This window comes from Myxine glutinosa, chromosome 12, assembly GCF_964187855.1.
Source record: "Myxine glutinosa chromosome 12, kmMyxGlut1.1, whole genome shotgun sequence".
Taxonomy (NCBI): Eukaryota; Metazoa; Chordata; class Myxini; order Myxiniformes; family Myxinidae; genus Myxine; species Myxine glutinosa.
In genome coordinates this window covers 33,447,036-33,475,006 of record NC_136272.1, presented here as the reverse complement: position 1 = coordinate 33,475,006, position 27,971 = coordinate 33,447,036, and the positions used below count along the sequence as shown (strand labels likewise).

Sequence of the window (27,971 nt, the reverse complement as noted above, 5' to 3'; positions counted from 1 at the left end):
ACCTTTATCACTCTGTAAAAATGGCAAACTAAGGTGTCTTTAGACCCCTGTAAAAAATATGGCACCTTAACCTTACCTTTATCTTTTATCAAAATGGCACCTTAACCGTCCCTTCACTTGCCCATCAATGAAGTCAGTGCTAAGTGCATATTCAAGACCTCTTTGATGTTATTCCTGATAATCGAATTACCCTGGCCTGAGGAGAGGGTATTACATTTGAGTCCGTTTGTCTGTTTGTTTGTTTGTCCGCACAGAATATATATGATTTTCTCTGCAACCGTTGGTCCGATTGACAGGAAATTTTCACCATAGGTGCAACTCCTCTTGTAGAATCTTTTTTATGATAATTATGACGTCATAGGTCACGTGGTTCGGCCGCCATCTTGGAAAAACCTAAAAGCTTTGCACCTCTATATCTCTGAAAGCACTGAATAGAAAAAATTGAGATATGGCTCATTGTAAAGAACTCTCCATGCGGAATAAAATATGTTAATGATGATGTCATAGGTGCTTCCATTATGACGTCATAATTCGACAAGTACAAAAGTTCATCCGATCAAGATGAAATTTCTTGAGCGTCATGTCGGCATAAATTGGTGGGAACAAAAATAATGATGACGTCATCGGTCACCTGGTTCGGCCGCCATATTTGTTTTAACACAAAAGCCTTAAAGACCATGGAAAATACATCCTGGCGAGGGTTTGCAATCTCTGATTGCTCTTTCTAGTTTGATTTTGTATCATTTTGGTTCTAATTTTAAGCATTTGTATTGAATGTGCACAGTTACATCTCGTATTCCTTTTTTGGAAAATCAAAATAAAATTTCAAATCGGCTTCGCCTGACTGCATGCTGTCCTTAAAAGCATCCGACGCTTGATCCTCTTGCTTTTGTTGCGTTGTTTTTGCTTTATAATTTCACCTTTTCAGCGAAAACAGGGAGAGGAGAGGAAGAAGGGGAGTGTGAGGGAAAGGAAAGGGAAGTGAGTGTAGTGGAGGGAAGGGGGGGGGGGGGGGAGGGGAAGAGGAGGAAAGTGGATGGGGAAAGTGAGGGTAGAATAGGAGGGAAGTGGGGAGGGGGAGAGGAGAGGAGCGGAGGGAGAGGAAAGGAGTGTAGGAGGAGAGGGAGAGGAAGTGAAAGGGGAGGGAGTGGTAGGGGAGACGAATGGAGTCGAGGGAGCAAGGGCAGAGAGGAGGGAAAGGGGAGGAAGGGATTGTATCGATCATGTTAATGTTTTTTCTTTTGTGAATGACTTGTTTATTTATCCACTTTATTTTTTTTCCAAACTCCATAAAGGTTTTCTTTCACCCCAATCTACACACGCTATGCTTTATATTAATGAAATGCCTGCTTAAATTAACTATTGATCTTACAGACATGAACAGAACGACAGGATTAGACAAGGAATCGATGAACGAAGGATGTACGTTTAATTGGATCACAATGCAAAAAAAATCTCCAACTTAAGTTCGCCATCGAGCCCTGCAGGTGCAAGTTATCTCCTTCTGTTGTCATTATGCAGTGGAATTTAATTCTGTAGTTCAAAAGCTGCAGGTAAATTTCCCAGCGGAATTCGAACCCCACCTTCCCCAGGTACAGTCTCCAAGTGAGCAATATCATTTAAAGCGTTTAGTAATCAGCAAGCCTTATTGTATTTAAAAACTTAAAATGAAATGGTTTTTCTTTTATTGTTGTGCGTTGTTTTGTTGGCGTTTCCATATGAACCCCTGGATCACGATTCAGTGAACCCAGGTTCAAATCCCGCTACCATATGTGTTTGCCTATTGTCTACTAATGGTCCTTGCAATACGTGCAGCAGAACATTGTGGTCTAGTAATGTCCCTGTAAATCAATGAAAAGTATACTGAGGGCCTTGTAATCCATCCAAAGGTACATTGATGTCACTCACCCTAATATTCTTGTAATTCGTGTAAAAGTACATTATAAATCTACTATTGTCCCAGTAATGATGTAAAAGTACACTGTAGTTTACTAATATGCTTGTATTAATATATAGTACACTGCAGATATCTACTATAGGTTGACCTTGTCCAGCATGAAGTTTGTATAGGCCTACAGGCTCCTCCATCAATGTAATATATATATATAGCATTAAATGGAGAGGAAATGCTGATGGTGTCACTCATCAAATCGAATGTTTAATTGGTGAAAATACATGCATGGTGTCCACATTGTAGTTACCCTACAATCTCAATTAGAACCTGTCATTCTGAATTGGAATGGCTTTAAAGGTCGTGCCTGCACAAGCAATCACAAAATCTCATTCTCACATTTTAAAGGGTTAGGGTAGTTCATGTTTTAGGGTGAAAAGGCTTAGGGTTATTAGTCTTGCCCTGAAGGGGTTGCGAGACTATTGCAACGTCTGTGTCCGTGTCTATATTTTCGCTTTTTAATTTATTTATTTTTTTACTCTGCAACCGCTTGTCTGATCAATGCAAAACTTTTAACGCAGGAGTGACCCCCATGGAGAATATGTTATTGATAACTCTTATGTTATAGGTCACATGGTATGGCAGCCATATTGCTTTAAAGGAAGAAAAATCGGACATCTTTTTTGTCTGAAACTGCTCAACGAAGGAAATTGAAACTTGGCATAATTATATAAATTCCCCCTGATGTATATAGGGTGATATCAATGACTTCAGTGAAGTGGAATTCCAGCAATAATTGGTTGAATCAAAATCCGTATCGGAAAAATCTGAAACTTCATATACCAAAGGTACGACCCGATGTGAGTGAAGAATTAAAATTACAACAACAGTTCACGTGGTTTGGTAGCCATATTGGGTTGAAAATAGAAACGTAAACCGTCGTCTTCTCCAGAACAGCTTCACAGATCGATGCGAAACTTCATACATATGTTTGACTAGACATGGGGAATATAACTTTAAATTTGCCATTATCCATTTGGAACATGGATAATGGCAATGCATGTGACATAATAATAGTAATGTGTTCAGTTAACAATCGTATTGGTGTTCAGAATGAGCGTGAGGTGAGACTATGCGCTCTCCCGAGTGCCGTTCTAGTTCGGATTAGTGTTTGATTTCTGATCATTTGTTCCCAGGAACAACCTGATCGATGATCATCTCCACCCGGTTGTTCTCAGGATCGGTCACTTCATGGTTCAGTGTTGCAGGTTAATTACCTTAATGGGTGAACATTCAATCTAGGAATGATTATGATTCAATTGCATAATAGTAGAGTTGATTACAGTTTATTGATTGACGATGTGGGCTGGCAGGAGGCCTCGAGGTATTTGCACCCGCCTCTGAGATGTCTAGACTGGGTGGGAATGTCGACCTGGTGAAAATGAGCAAATTCTGGTGTTTTGCATGCAAGGTGAGGCATCGATACGTGCACCATCACTCGGATGGACATGAAGCCGTGTGTCCCCTCTGTTAGCATTGGTTGGTGGACTCCACCAGGTCTTTGCCGTAGAGCTGGCGAATCATCTCTGGCACAGTGAACAAATTATAATTTCCTGCTAGTCAGGGCCCTTAGGGATATTTTGGGGCCGTTTGTTTCAAATTCTTCCAAAAGCACCAAATTTGGCCCAGATGTTGCCCATGCCATACTCTTTCGGTTTTTGATGGGTGCCAAGACGGGCGCCCCTCCCACCCCCCCCCCCGGGGGCCCCATATTGGCGAAATATTAAATGGCCACCACCCGGATTAGAGGAAAATCAGTTAAATAACCAAAAGGGTTGGAATCATGTATAATACCACTTTTCAGGGGGTTTCGAGGTCGAGGAATCCAATTATGATGTTATTTTGATGATTCGAGGTCAAGGTCAACCCTCAAGGTCATCTTAAAGGTCATTTTTGAGTCAAACATGTCGGTTTTTTAGTTTTTTGTCAAGATTTACGCGAGGTTCACCATTTTATGTTTCTGGGTTGGGTAATCGAACTCTGACCTTATTTTTGACAATTAGAGGAAATATTTACATGTCTATTTCCTAATTTTCAGGCATATGCAGTTCATCAGTCTAATTACAAAGGTACGGATTTTGATGTTTTATGAACTGTATGCCATATCCTTGTGTTTAATTTTTGTGCGATCATGATCCGGGTTCATGTATACATGATTGTATACATGTCATAAATATGACGTCATAGGTCATGTGACCTGGCGGCCATATTGGATTTTATGAAAACCTTAAAAATGGATCCCTGCCTTCATTTTTCGATCGATTCATTTTGAACTTTGACCACTTATAGTACGCCATGTGATTGGATGCGTATCCTAATTATGACGTCATAGGTCAGGTGACATGGCGGGATGGACCGGTATGGTCCCCGGATCATACCGCCCTTGGCGCCCGTCAAAAATCGAAAGAGTATGGCATGGGCAACATCTGTGCCAAATTTGATGCTTTTGGAAGAATTTGAACCAAAATATCCCTAAGGGCCCTGACTATGCCCATATCGGCTTCAGTCAAATGTCAAGCTTGATCAGATGGTTCATGAAACACATTTTAATTTGTTGGAATAATTGGGCCCATTGATTAAATTGTAGTGGTCGATGTAGTGATGATTTCAGCTCTTGATGCTACTCTAACATTCTGCATACACTCATATATATATTACCCATAACACCCTCCCCATGGAATGCTGGACTCGCCGACCCCAATATATATATATACACACACATGCATGTCCCATTCCAAGACTCCAGGTTGTGTTGCTCACCTGCTTGTAAAACGAGAGTTACAAAGTGGGTTGGTCATCATTTTATCTATTTATATAAACATGATGCACTGAATACCAGTGCTCTCCTACTGTATGGTGTATGTATTTGTAAAATGCTGATTACACAGTTGCGGGAATGGCCATCATGGAGCGATATGAAGATTTTGGAGAAATCTTTCTCCATGTTGCCAATGGAGATCTGAGTCCCATTTATTTGGATAAAAAGTCTCATGTTCCCTTTTTGGGCTCAGTTTCCTTTTTCCTCATCACCTTTAGCCCAAAAATGATCCAACCATAACCATATATACCTAGTTCAATGAATAAGGTGGTGTGCGTCACATCCGATGACTCCTGATCTGCATTAAAGAGTTGCTTGGCTATCCGTTTTGCTGCCGGGCGGCACTCAGATAGAAGCTTCCTGTTTGTCATTCTGGAATATTTTAGCTGGAGATCTATCGTCTTGATCGATTGTCTGACAGAATGTGGGACAGTGAGCTTAATCTACAAGGTTAATGGTACTGGAGCTTTGTTAGCCAGCTAGGCCTGATGTAGATTTATCAAGTACCTTGAGTTGTTGTACACCGCTCCTTTCCTATGCCATCTCCAGGCATTGCAAATCGTCATTGACGGGCACCAAAGGGGGCTCGGCAGTGACGCACGCTGAAAGAGAGTACTCAGTTTTCACTCTGGTTTCTTTCTTGTTTGTTTGTTTTCTTGTTTGTTTGTCCGGGCGATATCTCAGCCATCCTTTGAGCTAGGAAGCTGAAATTTCGGCACAGTAGTGAGCAAGTCCTTTGTCAAATACGGTATTTTTTGTTTTTTGAATAATCAATTAATTGAGGAGTTATTTAATTATTAGCGTTTAATTAAGTACTTATTTAATTAATTAAATTTCATTTCTCTTCTGACCATTATTAACTCAGGCACCTTTTGAGTTAGGAAGCTGATATTTGGACATGCCAATGACCAGGTGATTTGGCTGCAAAGGATATTTTTGATTTATTAATTAATCAATTAATCGATTAATTATTTAATTATTCGATTAATGACAAAAATTTTTTTTTTTTAAGTTACAGATTCTGATGAAATAGTGGTAGTTTATGTGTTCTCTCACCAAATTGGTTAATAATTTAATTTTTTTATGATTATTATTTATTTATTTTCATTATTAATCATTTATTTATTTTCTTTCTCATTTGGCCAATATCTCAGGCACCTTTTGAGCTGGGAAGCTAATATTTGGACATGAGTGACCAAGTGATGTGGCTATCAAGGATATTTTTTATTTATTGATTAATCATTTCATCTATTAAGTATTTATTGATTAATCGATTAATTATTTATTGAGTAATCAATTAATTATTTAATTTTTTATAAATGACTTATTTAATTAAATTTCTAAAAGATACATCTTCGGATGAAGCACTACTGGTTTAGTTATGCGATTAGCCAATTGATTATGAAAATATTTTGTGATAATCTTTTATTGATTTTAATTATACAATTAATCAATCAATTAGTGTACACCTCTCCCTCCCAATGCAGCCTCAATGAGCTGCACTGCGGTATTGCCGGGTGCCGGAGGCGCCCCGGCAATGCCGCGCTGCAGCATATTTAATTATTTGGCATGGGGCGGTGTACTTTGAATGTATGTGTACTTGTTTGTTTGTTTTCTTGGTTGTCCGGACGATATCTCAGCCATCCTTTGAGCTAGGAAGCTTAAATTTCGGCACAGTAGTGAGCAAGTCCTTTGTCAAATACGGTATTTTTTGTTTTTTGAATAATCAATTAATTGAGGAGTTATTTAATTATTAGCGTTTAATTAAGTACTTATTTAATTAATTAAATTTCATTTCTCTTCTGACCATTATTAACTCAGGCACCTTTTGAGTTAGGAAGCTGATATTTGGACATGCCAATGACCAGGTGATTTGGCTGCAAAGGATATTTTTGATTTATTAATTAATCAATTAATCGATTAATTATTTAATTATTCGATTAATGACAAAAATTTTTTTTTTTTTAAAGTTACAGATTCTGATGAAATAGTGGTAGTTTATGTGTTCTCTGACCAAATTGATTAATAATTTAATTTTTTTATGATTATTATTTATTTATTTTCATTATTTTCTTTCTTGTTTGTTTGTCCGGACGATATCTCAGCCATCCTTTGAGCTAGGAAGCTGAAATTTCGGCACAATCGTGAGCAAGTCCTTTGTCAAAAACAGTATTTTTTTTTTTTGATTAATCAATAAATTGAGGAGTTATTTAATTATTAGCGATTAATTTAGTACTTATTTAATTAATTAAATTTCCTTTCTCTTCTGACCATTAACTCAGGCACCTTTTGAGTTAGGAAGCTGACATTTGGACATGCCAATTACCAGGTGATTTGGCTGCAAAGGATATTTTTGATTTATTAATTAATCAATTAATCGATTAATTATTTAATTATTCGATTAATGACAAAAAAAATTTTTTTTTTAAAGTTAAAGATTCTGATGAAATAGTGGTAGTTTATGTGTTCTCTGACCAAATTGATTAATAATTTAATTTTTTTATGATTATTATTTATTTATTTTCATTATTAATCATTTATTTATTTTCTTTCTCATTTGGCCAATATCTCAGGCACCTTTTGAGCTGGGAAGCTAATATTTGGACATGAGTGACAAAGTGATGTGGCTATCAAGGATATTTTTGATTTATTGATTAATCATTTCATCTATTAATTATTTATTGATTAATCGATTAATTATTTATTGAGTAATCAATTAATTATTTAATTTTTTATAAATGACTTATTTAATTAAATTTCTAAAAGATACATCTTCGGATGAAGCACTAGTGCTTTAGGTATGCTATTAGCCAATTGATTATGAAAATATTTTGTGATAATCTTTTATTGATTTTAATTATACAATTAATCAATCAATTAGTGTACACCTCTCCCTCCCAATGCAGCCTCAATGAGCTGCACTGCGGTATTGCCGGGCGCCAGAGGCGCCCCGGCAATGCCGCGCTGCAGCATATTTAATTATTTGGCATGGGGCGGTGTACTTTGAATGTATGTGTACTTGTTTTTTTTGTGGTTTCTAAGCGAGGTTGAATTGTTTTAATGGGAAGTTATCCATCTTGAAGAATACATACTGGGTGATGAAACATTGTTGGGCCTTGGAATCGGGCCCAGTTTGGCAAATAGAAGATGCAGTAGCAATAAAGAAAAGGGAATTTCCTCACAAAGGACAGATATCGGTGACTGAATTAAAAAAGAAGTTAACCCTGTCTTTGTGAATCGAATGTCATGGGGCTCCGAAGCTGGCTTTAAACTCGACTGCATAGTATTTTAATGCAACAGTTATCTGGGATTTTTAAGGTTCATGGAAGATTTGTCCCACACTCACACTCGTACTCAAAAAGAAACGGACAACATCGGACTTGACCTCACATAAACACAGCCTTTGACCTTGCATAAGTTACTTCCTGGAACACCCTGGTTACTGCCGGTGCCCTCTAGTGGCGGCGCTTTTCTTTCCGCAGTCAGCATGGAATTTTTAGGGAAAAATCACCCTCCCCAGGGATGGGGGTTGTCCATGCCATATCCTCTAAATGTTGCTTGCACCAGGCAAGGAAGCATGTGACACGACCAGGGTCAGAATTGAACATCTGATCTCCCACACTTGCGGAGGACGTTCTGACCACAATGCCACCAAGTCTGATAATACTGTAGCGTCAACGGCTCAACTAACGTTGAGCACGTTGCGGCGGGAGGTTGAATTCCCGCGATGTACCGAAACGGTTTTAACTCCTGTGAAGACGTTCCAAATTATACGGGCGTGGGTATGAGGAGAAGCATGAGCACCTTGTTTCTTTTAAAATCAACGGGTTTATTACCGAACACAAAACCAGGGGAAGATTGACCCGTTAAAGGCATATGAAGGCGCGTTGGGAGGCAATGCAATTAATAAATAATTATATCCAATGAGGTAAAACAAAGGAGGACTTCCCTCTGTCCTGTCTTTGGCTACCCGCTGCTAGTGGGTGGTGCTATCCTCCAGGCCATCTCACCCCTCTCTCTGCGGGGCTCGCTATACTGCCCTGGCCTGTAGTTCTCTCCCCAAGCAGCCCATGATGATGCCCATTATAAATACTTTTTTGTTCAATGCCACAAGTCCTCCACCTGGCCTTACCTATACAGGAGGTTTTACGCAATACGTTACCTATTCTGTTCTAAAAGTTTACAATCACTGCCTCTTCGATGCCCAGTTTACAATACAACTTTCCACTAACAGATACCTGTTGCAGGTGTAAATCTAATCTACTCGAGCCCACATCCATGCTATTCTTAACACATTCTAACTGTGGATCCCCACCCCTACCACGTGACATAGCCCCCCCCCCCCCTCACCGGAAGCTTAGGATCCTGCCAAGGTTCCCCATCAGGAACACAAGATTCTCACCTTAACACTTACTGTCACACACCTAATTATCTCATTCATAGATTAAAGAGGGCTGTCGGCGGTTAGCCGGAACTATACCTTACAGAGAGAGATAAGTTTGAAAGTTCATTCTTGAAGTTGGACAGATGTTGTTCTCTGGCTTTCCTGAGAGTGGGAACACACTTTTTGTGGACTTTGTGAAATGAACGGAGATAGTCTTCAGTCGGGTTTGCTTTCCAGGAAGAGAAGGCAAGATGTTTCAGAGCAATTGCCTCACCATAGGATTCAATGTACCATGGGCAGGGAGAAAGATAGATTATCTGAAGACTAGATGGGATGGATTTGTACAGAAGAGAGAGCAGATTTCTTTGGAAGAATTCCCAGGCTGAGTTGACATCACAGGCAGTAAATATGGGATACTAGTCTTGAAGAGAGATGGCTGTTTGCAGTCCCTGCCAATCTGCTTGAGTGAAATGCTGGACTCGCCGGCCCCAAGGCAACTCTCTGAGAACAGCCAGAGAGATGTAGACTCTCAAACATATGATTAGATGAACCAATTCGAGCAGAAGAAGAGCAGCAGACATTTCTACCTTTTGTTTTGCGATCCTCATTTTCGTCATTTTGTACCCTTCTTTAAATAAATAATGTTATTCTCTAAGAACTTGTTTGGTGTGGAAACCTGCTATTGCAGACCTTGTGCACGAGGAACCATTTTGGCGTGGCTTTGATAAATCCCTGGAATATGAATGAATGATCGTTTTAAGGCCATTTTCCCCCGATAGAGCGGGGGTTAGCCTGGCGGGTCCCATGACAATCATGGTTCCCTGTTTGAGGCAATGTTTTTAATGGCCGGATGCCATTCCTGACGCCAACCCTTAGTCGCCTCTTGCGATGCGCAGGGATACGGTGTACCTATTCTAAATCGTGGTACACACCGGGGTCATTCATCCCAGCAAGCTGGTACTCAATTTGCCGACCTCAGAAGGATGACAGGCTGAATCAACCCCCCTGGCATTAATTCAGCGATCGACCGGGATTCGAACTCAGGATCCTAGGATCCCAAGCCGGCACCCTAACCGCTAAGTCAACACCAGGCTCCTTTGATTTGATAAAACCCTGGGAAAGGTAGAAATTGGCAACATTCACTTCCATGGACTGGCGGAATAAGCATTTCAGCCGCCCGGCAGGAAAAGCATTTCCGCATGTGGCACACAAGGGACTCTTTCGCTATGCACGACATCTTTCTTGCGAATTGCGAAAATCGAAGATTTTTCAAATATATTGGTTGGTTATGTGCGTTCTTCTGTCTATCTGTCTGTCTGTCTGTCTGTATGTCAATCACCTACAGATCGTAATTTTAAAGCAATCTTCACGAAACTTCACAAAATGATAGAGTTTGTCATAAGCAAGAAGCCTATTTATTTTGATATCAAAAGGTCAAAATGTCAACAAAGGTCAAAGGTCACCAACTTTGTCAGATTTCTAAAATCATAAATTTTCACCCGATTGACTTTAAATTTGTAGAGGATTTGCATATCAGGCCATTGAATACAACCACCAATTATTCTTGTGGTCGACATAAGCCAAAAAGTCAATGTAGACTGAAGGTCAACAACTTATGCCAGGTACAATTTCTAAAATCCTCAATTTTCATCCGATTGACTTGAAATTGAACAGGATTTGCATGTCGGGTCATTCAATTCAACCACCAACTATTTTTGAGGTCTAAAGGTCAAAAGGTCAACATGGACATAATTTCTAAAATTGTCGATTTTTATCCAATTGACTTGGAATTTGAAGAGGATTTGCATGTCAGGTCACTGCATTCAACCCCGATTATTTTTGAGGTCAACATCGGACAAAGGGTCAAAATAGGCCAAAGGTCAACATTTTAGGGATTCTGAAAGTATCATGGTATGCATAACATATTTCTTGGTTTGTTTGTCTGTCTGTGAGCAGGATATCTCAAAGTTATTGATGGATTCGGATGAAATTTGGTGGAGAGGTTCGGTTTGTGACAAGGACGAATTGTTTCGATTTTGGTGAAGATCTGGATCTGGATGCGAGAATTTTCAAGTGATTCTTTACCATTGAGAGATGGGGGCCGAAAACCTTATATAGCAGTTTATCTCAAAAAGTTATCGATGGATGCTGATTAAACGTGTTGGACAGGTTGGGTGTGCGACGAGGACGAATTGACTCGATTTTGGTGATCTGGATCTGGATCTGGATCTGTGTCTGTGTGCACGTGCTTGTGGGAGTTTCCATGATACGAGTCTGTAATGTAGCCCGTTGGAGTCATGCTTTCTCCTTTTATAGCTATTTATGTCCAAACCATGCTCTCCATCTCACTAATTCGTTTTTTTGTCATCCTCTTGTCATATACCTTGCAGTACCATCACCTTGCCCACTCACCCCAATTGGCCTCGTGTCAGAGACTCTAAAGCAACAACAATAGAACCACAAGCGCAACACTCTACTTAATTTCCACATTACATCTGAGTCGATGGTATCATGTTTTTTGTACTCTAAACCCATACAGAATGAAATCCTTGTTTACAGCCTCCACCATACCTGTCATGTGTCATTTGTGCAGTGTCTCCAGACTGTCATATGAGAGCATCAGAGGACATTAATTGTGTAGATTTGGTGAACAAACCGTGTGCTTTTGTCTCGTATGAGTAAAACTTCCAAAGGAATTATTTATTCCAGTTCCAAAGCTCCAATTTGAGCACACGATTGCTGCTTTAATATTTTTCTTGAACCCTGCACTTCATTCTCCTTCCTCGAAATGTACCTTCTCCCTTGCTCCTGCCAGTCCCATCATCTTTCTCAGTCTCTCTCCCACCCTTGCCTCCTCAGGTAAGCTGTGGGGACGTAGTGTGCGGTTGGCGTATACACTGCTCCACCGCCTGGGCACAAAGCACCAACCACTGATCAAACCTGGAGACCGAGTACGCAGTGCCTCTCTTATTCATTCGTTCATAGTTTACTTTTTTCTTGGGTAGTTTCATTCCCTTCCTGCTTCAGTGGTCTATGCTTTTTTTTTGCTTTTTTTTCTATTATACTTCATGAAATCGTTTTTTTTGTTTTTTTTAAACTTTTTTTTTTTTTTTTTTGCTTAAAAAAAAAACTTTTTAAAATGTTCTTTTCTTTTCTATTTATATTTCATCAAAATCTTATAAATTAGGATTGAGTTTTAAAATCTATCCTTTATGGAATGGAAGAATGAAAGGTGGGATGCAGCATAATCTGGCATGTCTGTGACGTCATCATCTTGCGCTCAAACCCGTCTAATTCTGGACTTTTCTCCAATTACCGGACTGGTCTCTTCCATCCGTGTGAGTCACGTGACTTATGTCATTCAGCTCTTCCATGTGACACTTGTCTTTAACATGAACAACTTGTATTAAGGAGTAATCGTGTCTAATCGACGGTGAATGTAAGCCACTGTGTGTCTGTACCGTAGCAACATGCATTTCATCAGGGTAACACGAGCACATGAGTGATGATGCAACCAACAGGGCAAATTATCATCAAATGTGCATTTGCTAAATGGATTGATTGAAGAACCAGATGGTTGAGATTGCTTGGCTCGTGTTCAGCGCAGTTTATACGTTTTTGTTAATTCTCGTGTTGCATTTGGAAAGGAGATCCATGGAGGAAGGGCAAACGCATTGTACAGCACGTGGTCACTTGGCAGGGAGCTATGAACGTAACCAGAATGTAATTTAATAATTCCTTCTTGGGAGCTGTTTGATGAGCATATTTGTCATTTCTAAAGTATCTGTGAAACGTAATTACCTCCGCTCCCAAAGGTGGACGGAGGTTGTTTTCGTGCCCTGTCTGTCTGATACGAGAATGTCTGTGAACAGGATATCTCAAAACTTTGTGGACAGATTCAGACGAGAATTGGTACACAGGTTGGGTCTGTGACGAGGACAAAATGGTTAGATTTTGGTGAAGATCTGAATCCTAGAATTTTTTAAGTGATTCTTCACCATTGAATGATCGGGCCAAAAGCAATATATAGCACGATATCTCAAAAAGTTATAAACGGATTTGGACAAAGCTTGGTAGGTTGGGTTGTTGTTGATGTTTTTGTATGCAGCCTGTGTCTGCTGGTTGCATCATTTTTCTGGAGCTCGTTTGTGCCGCTGATGCAGTGCCCCAATTACCAGTGAACTGGTACTCAATTTTCCGACCTCCGAAGAATGACAGGATGAGTCAACCCCACTGGCATTAATTCGACGATCGACCTGGATTCAAACTCAGGAATCCTCTGATCCAAAGCCAGCAACCTAACCGCTAAGCCAACACCAGGCTACAGGTTTGGTGTGTAACAACAACAACAACAACAACATACAACAACAACAGGCATTTTAAGGCCATTTTCCCTGCTAGAGCGGGGGTTAGCCTTGCGGTCCCCATGACAATCTTCTCCATCTTGACCTATTTTCTGCATCTCTCCTTGTTAACCCCCTTGCCCGCATTTCTTCTTCCACCATCTTTAGCCAAGTCTTTCTCGGTCTTCCCCGTCCTCTACTTCCTTCTACATTCATTTCCATCACTCTTCTCAACCGGTCACTTTCATCCTTCCTCAACACATGACCAAACCATCTCAACCTGTTCCTCTTCACAACATCAATCACAGGCTCTATTCCCATCATCTTTCGCAATTCATCATTTGTCTTCCTCTCTCTAAACGATACTCCGCACATCCACCGAACCATTCGCATTTCCACCCTTTCCAGCCTTCGTTGCTGCTCTACGTTCATTACCCATGTCTCGCTCCCATAAATCATAACACTTCTCACACATGCAGCATACACCTTTCCCTTCAGCTTCAACGACACTCCCCTCCTCGTCAGCACGCCACTCAGTTCCCGAAACTTCTTCCATGCACATCTCACTCAAGCAACCGTTGCCGAGTCTGATCCACCTTCTCCATTCAACATGTCTCCGAGGTAGCAAAATGTTTTCACACCTTCCAGTTTTACGCCGTCTCCAAGATCCAACTCAACATTTCCTCCAACTCAACATTTCCCCAAGCCAGCACCCGAACCGTTAAGCCAACACCAGACTACAGGTTGGGTGTGTGACGAGGACAAATTGATTCAATTTTGGTGAAGATCCGCCGGATACGATAATTTTTTTAAATTTCTGAGACATTGAGAAATGGGGCCAAAAACGATATGTACTGCAGGTGTGGGCAACAAATTGGCCAATGGCCGTGTGTGGCCATTTCACAAAAAAGTTTGTCAATAGTGTTTTTAGCTGGTTCACAAGGTTTTAGTGTTCTACGCCTTTCAATGAAACTTTTTGTGTTGCTGAATGCGAAGTAAATTTGAGAAAAAATTATATTGTAGTTTTTAATGTAAGAAAATTATAATGTAAAAAGTTTTTTACTATTACATATTTTTACATTTTATTATTTATTTTTCAATATACCAATTTTTTTAATTATTATTTACATGTATATTTTGTGCAATATAATTTTTGAAATTTCACGCTCGTGTAATTTTGAAAAAGTATTTGTTTGTTGATTAGATTTTGGATCAGGTCCGAATCCTGATCCAGGTGGATACAAAACGTAAACTGTTAAGCTCGGTGGAGGTGTGCGCTCTCTACCGAGTGCCGTTCTAGTTAAATACTGTGATCATGATACATGAGATCTCGTTTTCCCCATTAGTGATGAGCATCCTTCTTTGTTCCAAAAATGTTATAACTTTAATCTATGTTTTTATTGCGATTCTCGATCAGTGTCCTAGTTTTGCTTTACCATCCATTTGTTTTAGCTGTTTTCCATTTTGTGTTGCACATCACCTGTCATTCTTCTGGACATGTCGTTCTTCATTTTGAGGATCATTGGAAACGATGGCTCTGGGTGATAAGTTCGTCGACATACATGAAACATTGTGCCATTTGATATCGCAGCAGACATTTTGGTCACAATCTCGAGTTACAATCTCGCATGTTGGAGATGGTATCATGTCTGGCAGGTGGTGTAAAGGTAGCGCACTTACATTTGAGTTGTTTGGTGAATGTTCGATTCCCGGTCCGAAGATAAAATATCTGATTGGTGCACAAAAGTTATTTTTCCATGGATTTTTTTTCTCATCAGTTTTGTACCATTTTTTTTTTTTATGATTAGGATCTACAACACCAATAAAACGATAGTTTATGTAAATGAGGATTGGATATCATGCAATCATGGAATTGCGAATGGCATCTTCTTGTGTCTAAGTTCTCTTTGTAAAATTGTATGAGAGATCACTGTCAATGTACCAAACCTCTCCGAGCTTTGGTGCTGTTGAAGGAGTCTCTTGGGATCTTTGATGTCCACCAACATCTGGTGCTGGTAGACTGGTCCTTAACATTCACCCGATGGACTGCACGCACATTGATGTCTCGCCCTGCATGCGAAACACCCCGATGACAATTTATATCTGGGTTGGGATTCGAACCCAGGTGAGACAGTTCAGAGGTGAGGACGTATACCTCTCAGAACGATATCATCCTGCTAGGATCAATACACGGGCTTAAAATAAATGTGAAGTTTCCTCAAAAATAGCAAAATGAACATTCGATTGAAATATACAATTAAAAATATCGAACAAATTGTAGCAGATGCTACAAATACAATTAACTTATTTGTAGCAATAATTAATCTCTTCAGGAAAATAACTGATGTCTTACAGACAATAATTCATCTCATAGACAACATAATGAAACTTCTAGACAATAATTCATCACACAGACAATATAGCTAATGTAGTAAACAATATGTAACTAATCTCCCAGACAATATAACTAATCTCATAGACAATTTAACTAATTTCAAAGACAATATAACTAATTTCGAAGACAATATAACTAATTTCATAGACAATATAACTAATTTCAAAGACAATACAACTAATTTCAAAGACAATACAACTAATTTCAAAGACAATATAACTAATTTCATAGACAGTATAACTAATTTCAAAGACAATACAACTAATTTCAAAGACAATACAACTAATTTCAAAGACGATATAACTAATTTCAAAGACAATAAAACTAATTTTGAAGACAATATAACTAATTTCAAAGACAATATAACTAATTTCATGGACAATATAACTAATTTCAAAGACAATACAACTAATTTCAGACAATACAACTAATTTCAGACAATACAACTAATTTCAAAGACGATATAACTAATTTCAAAGACAAAACAACTAATTTCAAAGACAATATAACTAATTTTGAAGACAATATAACTAATTTCATAGACAATATAACTAATTTCAAAGACAATACAACTAATTTCAAAGACAATACAACTAATTTCAAAGACAATATAACTAATTTCATAGACAGTATAACTAATTTCAAAGACAATACAACTAATTTCAAAGACAATACAACTAATTTCAAAGACGATATAACTAATTTCAAAGACAATAAAACTAATTTTGAAGACAATATAACTAATTTCAAAGACAATATAACTAATTTCATGGACAATATAACTAATTTCAAAGACAATACAACTAATTTCAGACAATACAACTAATTTCAAAGACGATATAACTAATTTCAAAGACAAAACAACTAATTTCATAGACAATTATAACTAATCTCATAGACAATATAACTAATTTCATAGACAATTATAACTAATCTCATAGACAATAAAACTAATTTCGTAGACAATTCAACTAATTTCAAAGACGATATAACTAATTTCAAAGACAATACAACTAATTTCAAAGACGATATGACTAATCTCATAGACAATTATAACTAATCTCATAGACAATAAAACTAATTTCGTAGACAATTGAACTAATTTCAAAGACGATATAACTAATTTCAAAGACAATACAACTAATTTCAAAGACGATATGACTAATCTCATAGACAATATAACTAATTTCAAAGACGATATAACTAATTTCAAAGACGATACAACTAATTTCATAGACAATTATAACTAATCTCATAGACAATATAACTAATTTCGTAGACAATTGAACTAATTTCAAAGAATATAACTAATTTCATAGACAATATAACTAATTTCCTAGAAAATATAACTAATTTCATAGACAATGTAACTAATTTCATAGAGAATATAACTAATTTCATAGACAATATAACTAATTTCATAGACAATGTAACTAATTTCATAGAGAATATAACTAATTTCATAGACAATATAATTAATTTCATAGACAATATAATTAATTTCATAGAGAATATAACTAATTTCATAGACAATATAATTAATTTCATAGACAATATAATTAATTTCATAGACAATATAACTAATTTCATAGACAATATAACTAATTTCATAGACAATGTAACTGATTTCATAGAGAATATAACTAATTTCATCGACAATATAATTAATCTCATAAACAATATAACTAATTTCATGGACAATATACAGTAATTAATCTCAAAGACAATATCATGAAATATGTAGCCAATAACTAATTTCATAGACAATATAACTAATTTCATAGACAATATAACTAATTTCATAGACAATATAATTAATCTCATCGACAATATAACTAATTTCATATACAATATAACTAATTTCATAGACAATATAACTAATTTCATAGACAATGTAACTAATTTCATCAAGAATATAACTAATTTCATAGACAATATAATTAATCTCATAGACAATATAACTAATCTCCCAGACAATATAACTAATTTCATAGACAATGTAACTAATTTCATAGACAATATAACTAATTTCATAGACAATATAATTAATCTCGTAGACAATATAACTAATCTCCCAGACAATATAACTAATTTCATGGACAATATACAGTAATTTATCTCAAAAACAATATCATGAAACATGTAGCCAATAACTAATTTCATAGACAACATAACGAATTTCATAGACAATATAACGAATTTCCTAGACAATATGACTAATTTCATAGACAATATGACTAATTTCATAGACAATATAACTAATTTCATAGACAATATAACTAATTTCATAGACAATATAACTAATTTCATAGACAATATAACTAATTTCATAGACAATGTAACTAATTTCATAGAGAATATAACTAATTTCATAGACAATATAACTAATTTCATAGACAATATAACTAATTTCATAGACAATATAACTAATTTCATAGACAATGTAACTAATTTCATAGAGAATATAACTAATTTCATAGACAATATAACTAATTTCATAGACAATGTAACTAATTTCATAGAGAATATAACTAATTTCATAGACAATATAATTAATTTCATAGACAATATAATTAATTTCATAGAGAATATAACTAATTTCATAGACAATATAATTAATTTCATAGACAATATAATTAATTTCATAGACAATATAACTAATTTCATAGACAATATAACTAATTTCATAGACAATGTAACTGATTTCATAGAGAATATAACTAATTTCATCGACAATATAATTAATCTCATAAACAATATAACTAATTTCATGGACAATATACAGTAATTAATCTCAAAGACAATATCATGAAATATGTAGCCAATAACTAATTTCATAGACAATATAACTAATTTCATAGACAATATAACTAATTTCATAGACAATATAATTAATCTCATCGACAATATAACTAATTTCATGGACAATATAACTAATTTCATAGACAATATAACTAATTTCATAGACAATGTAACTAATTTCATCAAGAATATAACTAATTTCATAGACAATATAATTAATCTCATAGACAATATAACTAATCTCCCAGACAATATAACTAATTTCATAGACAATGTAACTAATTTCATAGACAATATAACTAATTTCATAGACAATATAATTAATCTCGTAGACAATATAACTAATCTCCCAGACAATATAACTAATTTCATGGACAATATACAGTAATTTATCTCAAAAACAATATCATGAAACATGTAGCCAATAACTAATTTCATAGACAACATAACGAATTTCATAGACAATATAACGAATTTCCTAGACAATATGACTAATTTCATAGACAATATGACTAATTTCATAGACAATATAACTAATTTCATAGACAATATAACTAATTTCATAGACAATATAACTAATTTCATAGACAATATAACTAATTTCATAGACAATATAACTAATTTCATAGACAATATAACTAATTTCATAGACAATATAACTAATTTCATAGACAATATAACTAATTTCATAGACAATATAACTAATTTCATAGACAATATAACTAATTTCATAGACAATATAACTAATTTCATAGACAATATAACTAATTTCATAGACAATATAACTAATTTCATAGACAATATAACTAATTTCATGGACAATATAACTAATTTCATAGACAATATAACTAATTTCATAGACAATATAACTAATTTCATCGACAATATAATTAATTTCATAGACAATATAACTAATCCCCCAGACAATATAACTAATTTCATAGACAATATAACTAATTTCATGGACAATATAACTAATTTCATAGACAATATAACTAATTTCATAGACAATATAACTAATTTCATAGACAATATAATTAATCTCATAGACAATATAACTAATCTCCCAGACAATATAACTAATTTCATGGACAATATACAGTAATTTATCTCAAAAACAATATCATGAAGCATGTAGCCAATAACTAATTTCATAGACAATATAACGAATTTCATAGACAATATAACTAATTTCATAGACAATATAACTAATTTCATAGACAATATAACTAATTTCATAGACAATATAACGAATTTCATAGACAATATAACTAATTTCATAGACAATATAACGAATTTCATAGACAATATAACCAATTTCATAGACAATATAACTAATTTCATAGACAATACAACTAATTTCATAGACAATATAACTAATTTCATAGACAATATAACTAATTTCATGGACAATATAATTAATCTCATAGACAATATAACTAATCTCCCAGACAATATAACTAATTTCATAGACAATATAACTAATTTCATGGACAATATAACTAATTTCATAGACAATATAACTAATTTCATAGACAATATATCTAATTTCATAGACAATATAACTAATTTCATAGACAATATAACTAATTTCATAGACAATATAACTAATTTCATGGACAATATAACTAATCTCATAGACAATATAATTAATCTCATCGACAATATAACTAGTCTCCCAGACAATATAAGTAATTTCATGGACAATATAATTAATCTCAAAGACAATATAATGAAACGTGTAGCCAATAACTAATTTCATAGACAATATAACTAATTTCATAGACAATATAACTAATTTCATAGACAATATAACTAATTTCATAGACAATATAACTAATTTCATGGACAATATAACTAATCTCATAGACAATATAATTAATCTCATCGACAATATAACTAATCTCCCAGACAATATAAGTAATTTCATGGACAATATAATTAATCTCAAAGACAATATAATGAAACGTGTAGCCAATAACTAATTTCTCTTCGACAATATGCCTAATATCGTAAACAATATGTAAAGTCATCTTGTAGACAAAACAAACTCATCTGAAAGACGATTGAACGAATGTCAGACGTGCGGCAGCACATCTGTTATCACTGGAGAGCTATGTTACCACCTGCTCAAGTCATTCCCCAGGGGGAGTGGAACATGGAAGGTTGAAAACGAATTGAGCCTTTCGGTTGTTCCATCCGTCACAATAAAGGCAAAATGTCAATTCGTTTTCCCACCGCGAACTTAAGGGAGATAAAATGGTGCAAATTTGTCACTCCGTTATCCAAGGGCCTCTCACTCAGGTATCCCAGTTATCCAAGGGTAGATGTGCCTTCTGGGCACGGTAACTGCTTTCAAAGGTGCTAATACCTGGTGTTGGCCTAATGGTTTGGGCGGCAGGCTTGGGATCCTGAGGTCCTGAGTTGGAATACCGTTGAATTAACACCAGGTGGGGTTGACTCAGCCTGTCATCCTTCCTAGGTCGGCTAAATGAGTACCAGGTAACTGGTTATAGAGAGGCACTGCATCAGCGGCAGACGCGCCCACAGAAAAATGATGCAACCAGCAGCCGGGTGGCTGCACATGAACCACCCATTTGGTACTGTGGCTGTTCTACTCTGTCTCACAACTAAGTGAAAAAGTTGCTTTATTTATAAATTGACAAACCTAGACATTTGAGACCTAATATATCTTGCCCTAGTTATGCATTTACTAACATAATAATATGGTTACTTTTAAACTCACCTGGCTTGAGTTGCATCTATGGTCATCAGGCCACTCCTGGCATGACCTCAGAGCAAATTTTCAAACATGAAAGAGGTGACGGTTGCGCTCCTCTCCTCGCTCTATTTATTTATCTTGCCAGTCCAAAATGTGATGGGGAACTTACCTGCTCCATGAACATATGAGACTTTACCGAGCAATACTGTGGTTAGAATCCTGCACCTCAGAGAGGTATAAAATGGGGGTTCACAGAGCAGAGCTCTTTTTATTGTTTATAAATATATATAGAGCATTTCAATTGAATGAATAAAATTAATCAATCCTCGCGAAGCTGCTCCTGGAGTTATTTTAAATTGAGGAAACTTCTAACTATTCTTCCTACTGCTAACCACCTACCCTGGTGGTTCACGTGAATGCGAGGCATCAATGTGTGCGCTGTCCCTCGGATGGACGTTAAGCTGAAGGATCCGCCTGCACTGGTCGTTGGGTGATGTTAAAGATCTGATAGTGGCTTTTGTGAAGAATAGGCGAGTTATCACCGGCACCCTAGTTATGCATTTTGCACTAGTTAAACTAGCCTGCAACTCTCTTAGGGTTAAACTGCCAAAATCAAGACTCTATTCATCTTAACTCTTTAATTCCTCTTTTTCCCACCTCTGGAACAAACACCCTCACTCCCTTCAATCCCACTCCTCCCTCCAGGTCTTTAAAACAGCTGTTCACCACCATCTCTTATCTTCCCCCATCGAAAACCTTGATCTTTTATACTCCCGTTAATTCACCCCAGATCCACTTTTTTGAAATATCTACTTCTTTCCTGGAAGTCCTAGCAGTGTCCATGTGTTTTTTTTTTAACCCCCCTCCTCCCCTTTCCCACGCCTCCTCCCCAAGCTCTCTCCCTCCCACAGATCTCCCGATGTCCCTGCTTTCAAATGTTGTACATGTGTGCTTCCCTCTCTCTCCCCATCTTGTCTCCCGCTCCCTTTATCATGTTGTATGTTTTATGTATCAGTTTGTCTTTTTGTGATCAATGTTAGCTCTTACATGAGCCTCTATCTTGTATACAAAAAAAAAAAAAAAAAACCCTGAACAAAGTACGAAAACCTGCCACCTTCAATCCAATATTATGCGACGGAGTGGGGGGGGGGGGGAGGGATTGGTGGAGTGGTGGGAGAGAGTCGGGCAGATACAGTAGGTACAGTAGCACTGTGGTAGGTACAGTGACATCGCTGAGGTGTTATTACTTGCAAAATCTAAGATTTTTCAAGTACTGTATATTAGTTGGTCTTGTGCGGTATTCTGTCTGTATGTCCATATCTGTCTGTTTGTTTGTCAATCGCCTACAGGTCAAAATTTTAAACAGATTTTCACAATACTTCACCAGCTGGTAGAGTTGGTCATAAAGAAGAAGCCTATTTGTTTTGAGGTCAAAGGTCATCTTGAGGTCAAATTTCTAAAATCGTCATTTTTCATCCGATTGACTTGAAAATTGAACAGCATTTGCATATCGAGTCACTAAATTGAGAAACCAACTATTTGTCAAAAGGTCAAAGGTCAACTCAAGGTCAAACTTCCGAAATCATCAATTTCCATCTGAACAATCAATTTTCATCCGATTAACCTGTAAATTAAAGAGCAATTGCATTGTACATCATGGAATTGGGAAATCAACTGTTTTTGAGGTCAAAAGGTCAAAGGCCCACTCAAGGTCAAACTTGTAATTCCATAAATTTTCATCCAATTGACCCGAGCTTTGATCAAGATCATCAATTTTAACCTTAATGAAATGTACAATTTGATGTATCCATGGCAACTTTTTATTTGGGGGGGGGGGGGGTGGATTTTTTTGCAAGTATCGTGCTCTGCATGACGTCTTCTTGTTCTATTTTATATTTGGAGGTGGGGAAAGAGTAATTGAATGTGAGGAGGGTTGGAAGCCGTGGGCAAGTAATACAGGCTGATGTGGTGGGGGAGGATTGCTTGGAGGAATTGGAGGCAGGCGCGATTGGAATTGGTCTATTGCAAGTTTTGACCCTTACCGGTTTAACTCCACCTTTCTTGCTGAGTTAAAATACAGAATAATTCCAGTTCCAGTTTTTATTCATCAATAAATGCAGAATTAAAAATGAACGTGTGTGAGGGTTGGGCGTTGGTGGGGGTGGGGGGGGGAGGGGTGGTCACCGAGGTGACCTTTATCGTATGCTAACTGAGCATATGCGGTGGTCTGCAGGTGGCCCTTGTATATCCCAACAGTGAACCCATCACGTTTGCCTTGTCCTTCTATGCCTGCCTGCTTGCTGGTCTTGTTCCGGTGCCCATCGAGGTGCCAATTTCCCGAAAGGTATGCGCCATCACCAACATTTCATTTGTATTTGGATGCATTGGGTTCAATGTTATGCATTAAGCCAGAAGAAGAGTGGAGAAATGTTTTCCTTGAAACATAAGTTTTTCCTTGTTTAGGATGCTTGGAGTCAGCAGCTTGGCTTCTTGCTTGGCAGCTGCAGCGTAGCAGTTGCACTGACCAGTGAGGCTTGTCATCGTGGTCTGCCAAAGTCCTCCACAGGGGAAGTAGTGCAGTTCAAAGGTGTGATCATGATTGTCTTACAAATTAGTCTCGCCCCTAAGGGGTTCCAAGGTTATTGTAATGCGTCTGTCTGTTTCTTTGTGAGTCTACGTCTATATATTTTCACTTAAAAAATTTTTTTTCTCTGCCAACCCTTGTCCGATCGATGCGAAACTATAAACACAGAAGTGACTTCCACTGGAGAATATTTTATTGATAATTTTGATGTCATATGTCACATGGTATGGCAGCCATATTTGATCAAAGGAAACATTGTGGACATCTTCTCCAAAACAGCTCAACGAAAAACATTGAAACTTGGCATATGTCTTCAAATCGCCATGGGGTATGTAGCGTGATGACAATGACTTCATCGGTGAAGTGGTATTCCAGCCATAATTGGTTAAATCAAAATCCTTATCCGAAAAATCAGAAACTTCATACATCTGATCTACAGTCGTGGTCAAAAATATTGCCACCCTTGCACTTTTTCAAATAACTCACAATTTTCTCTAAAAATACGTTGAAATTGACAAAAAAGTATTTGGTCTCCACAATTCTTTATTTCACTGTTGATATTACAGATCCTTTGTTTTTGATTCAGAACTTACGAGTGAACATTTCTTCACTTTCTAACTTTCTTCACAAAATACCAGGTCAGCCTGTATTTTTTTGCCCACAGCTTCCACCCCTCCTCACATTCAATTCCTTTTACCCCACTTCCAAATGAACCAAATGCTATCCTTTAAAATCAGAAAATAAAAAGAAATGGCATTGACAAAATTATTGACACCCTCGACTTAATATTTGGTAGCACAACCTTTGGACAAAATAACTGCAGTCAAGCGCTTCCTATATCCATGAATGAGCTTCCTACACCTCTCTACTGGCAGTTTAGCCCATTCTTCTTGTGCAAACTGCTCCAGTTCTCCCATATTTGAAGGATTCCTTCTCCCAACTGCTGTTTTCAGATCTCGCCACAGGTGTTCAATAGGATTTAGATCTGGACTCATTGCTGTTCACTTCAGAACAGTCCAGCGTTTTGTCTTGAACCATTCCTGGGTGCTTTTTGAAGTGTGTTTGGGGTCATTGTCCTGCTGCAAGACCCATGACCTTCGACAGAGACCCAGCTTTCTGACACCAGGTTGAACATTGCGCTCCAAAATGCTTTGGTAATCTCCTGATTTCATGATGCCATCCACACATTTTTTTTTTTTTTTTTTTTTTTTGTATACAATATCGAGGCTCGTGAAAGAGCGAACATTAATCACACAGAAAGACAAACCGACACATAAAACATATAACATAGGGAGCGGTAGACAAGATGGGGAGAGAGGGGGAAGGACACAAACACAACATTTGAGAGCAGGGACCGAGAGACATGGAGACATCGAGAGATCTGAGAGAGGGCGAGAGCTTTGGGGGGGGGGGGGCGTGGGAAGGGGGCAGTGGGAGAGGTATAAAACATATGGACACTGCCAGGACTTCCAGGAAAGAAGTTGGAATTTCAAACAAGGTGGATCTGGGGTGAATTAGCGGGGGTAGAAAAGATCAAGGTTTTGGATGGGGGAAGATAAGAGATGGTGGTGAACAGCTGTTTTAAAGACCTGGAGGGAGGAGTGGGATTGAAGGGAGTGAGGGAGTTTGTTCCAGAGGCGGGAGAAAAGAGGAATGAAAGAGTGAAGGTGAGCGGAGAGCCGAGATTTCGGCAGTTTAACCATCAGAGGGTTGCTGGCAGATCTTGTGCGACCTGTAGGAATATTTGGGGGACAGAGCACAGAGAGAGCTGGGGGTGCAAGGCCGGAGAGGAGTCGGTAGAAGACAGAAAGACCACCTACCTGCCTGCGGTGAGTGAGTGAAAGGCCCTCAGAGATAGCTTCATCGCGGGAGATTCCAATAATTCTGAAAGCTTTGGTTTCAACAGCGTGAAGCCGAGCTAGGTGTGAGGCAGGAGCACCGGCCCATAGGGGAGAACAGTATTCCATTGAGCTGCGGATGAAAGCCTTGTATGTGGTGAGGAGCTCAGGTGTGCCGAGGAAGGACTTCGCACGACGGAGGATGCCCAGTCGGCGACTGGCTTTGGAGGCCAGCTTGGAAATGTGGTTTTCCCAAGAAAGATCATGGCAGATAGTGAGACCCAAAATCTTGAGCGACAGAACTTCTTGGAGAGGATTGTTGAGAAAGTAGATGGGAGGGTTGTCCAGTCGATCTTTTCGGAGAGACATAGTAAGAGTGTGAGATTTGTCAGGATTGAAAGACATGTTCCACTTGTTTGACCAGTCTGTGATTTTGTCCAGGTCTTCAGAGAGTGAGGAGGCAGCAGACTGCCGATCTGAGGGAAGAGGAATGGAGCGGCAGAGAGTGGAGTCATCAGCAAAGAGATAGAGAGGATTTTCGAGAGAGTCAGAGAGATCATTGATGAAGACCAGAAAAAGCACGGGGCCCAGAACACTGCCTTGGGGAACTCCAGCCTGAACAGGAAGAGGAGATGAGAGAAACCCATTCAGGGCCACACGTTGACGACGACTAGAGAGGAAGTCCGCCAGCCATGCGTGGAGATTTCCATGGATACCAAAGGAGGAGAGTTTGGTGAGCAGAGCGGGGTGCATTCAAGGCACTCAGTGCCAGAGGCAGCACAGCAACCCCAAAACATCAGTGAACCTCCTCCATATTTGACTGTAGGGAAGGTGTTCTTTTCTTTGAAGGCTTCATTTTGTTTTCTGCAAACATAGAGATGAAGTGCTTTGCCAAAAAGCTCTAATTTGGTCTCATCTGTCCACAGGACATTCTCAAGGAAGGACTTTGGCTTGTTCAGGTGTGTTTTGGTGTCTCTCAGCAGTGAGGTCCGCCTGGGTCTCCTACCATAGAACCTCCTGTCATTGAGTTGGCGATGGATGGTGCGAGTTGAAACTGTCGTACCTTGTGTCTGAAGGTTATCTTGATTCTGTTTGGCAGTTGATCGAGGTGCTTTCTCCACCATTCAAAGAATCTCCACCTTCGCTGCAATCTTCGATCAAGTTTTCTCTTGCGGTCACGTCCAGGGAGGTTGGCCACAGTGCCATGGGCCTTAAACTTCCTGATAACATTGCATAGGGTGGACACAGGCACATCAAGGTCTCTGGAGATGGACTTGTAGCCTTGAAATTGTCCATGCTTGGCTACAATCTTGTGTCTGACCTCCTCAGACAATTCTCTGGTTTTCTTTCTTTTCTCCATACTCATTGGGGTACACACAGTGACACAGAACTGCATAATGACTCCTTTTCTCTATTCAAACTGGTAGAATGAGTGATTTTTATATTGCAGGCACCTGCAACTCACCACAGGTAAGTTCGATTCCAAAGTAAAGGAGAATCACCTGCTTAAAATCGAATTATTTCTAACAACTTCTAAAAGGTGACAATAATATTGTCCGGGCATTTTAGGATTTCTGTGTGGAATAAAATAAGATTTAGTAATTTTTTCAGCTTTTTTGTTTTGTTCCACTGCAAACCAAAGAAATACATACGTATGTGGATACCAAAATATATTTTTAATTTCAATAACCTTCTGGAAGAAATGATGTATTATTTGAAAAAAGTGCGAGTGTGCCAATATTTTTGGTTTCGAATGTACGACCCAATGTGATGAAGAATTAAATTTATTATGTCATCGGTCAAGCAAGTCTGGCGGCCATATTGGATTGAAAATAGAAACGTAAAATATCTTCTTCTACAGAACCTCCTGGTATATCTATGCGAAACTTTATACATATGATCGACCAGCCATGGGGAATACAGTTCGAATTTATTTTTCATATTCATCTTCATTGATGCACTTTTGCCTTAATGTGCGCAAAATTGTTCGTCAAATATCCTAATAATCAATCGATAATAAAACCTACTGCTAATGGCAATGTATGTGACATAATAGGGTACATGGATGATACGGGTATATGGGCCATATTAGGAGCATGGTCAGTTAACGATGGTATTTTTTGTTCAGAAAGAG

At 37.7% G+C, this 27,971-nt stretch overlaps 1 protein-coding gene across 1 annotated transcript in view; it reads left to right on the top strand.

Moving 5' to 3' along the window:
- Positions 1-27,971, top strand: part of LOC137437988 (disco-interacting protein 2 homolog C) — a 153,101-nt gene that overhangs the window by 41,208 nt on the left and 83,922 nt on the right. The window contains exons 5-7 of the mRNA XM_078766702.1: positions 12,013-12,104; positions 23,649-23,759; positions 23,879-24,002. Coding sequence (XP_078622828.1) covers positions 12,013-12,104; positions 23,649-23,759; positions 23,879-24,002 — 327 coding nt within the window. The remainder of the gene's footprint in view (positions 1-12,012; positions 12,105-23,648; positions 23,760-23,878; positions 24,003-27,971) is intronic.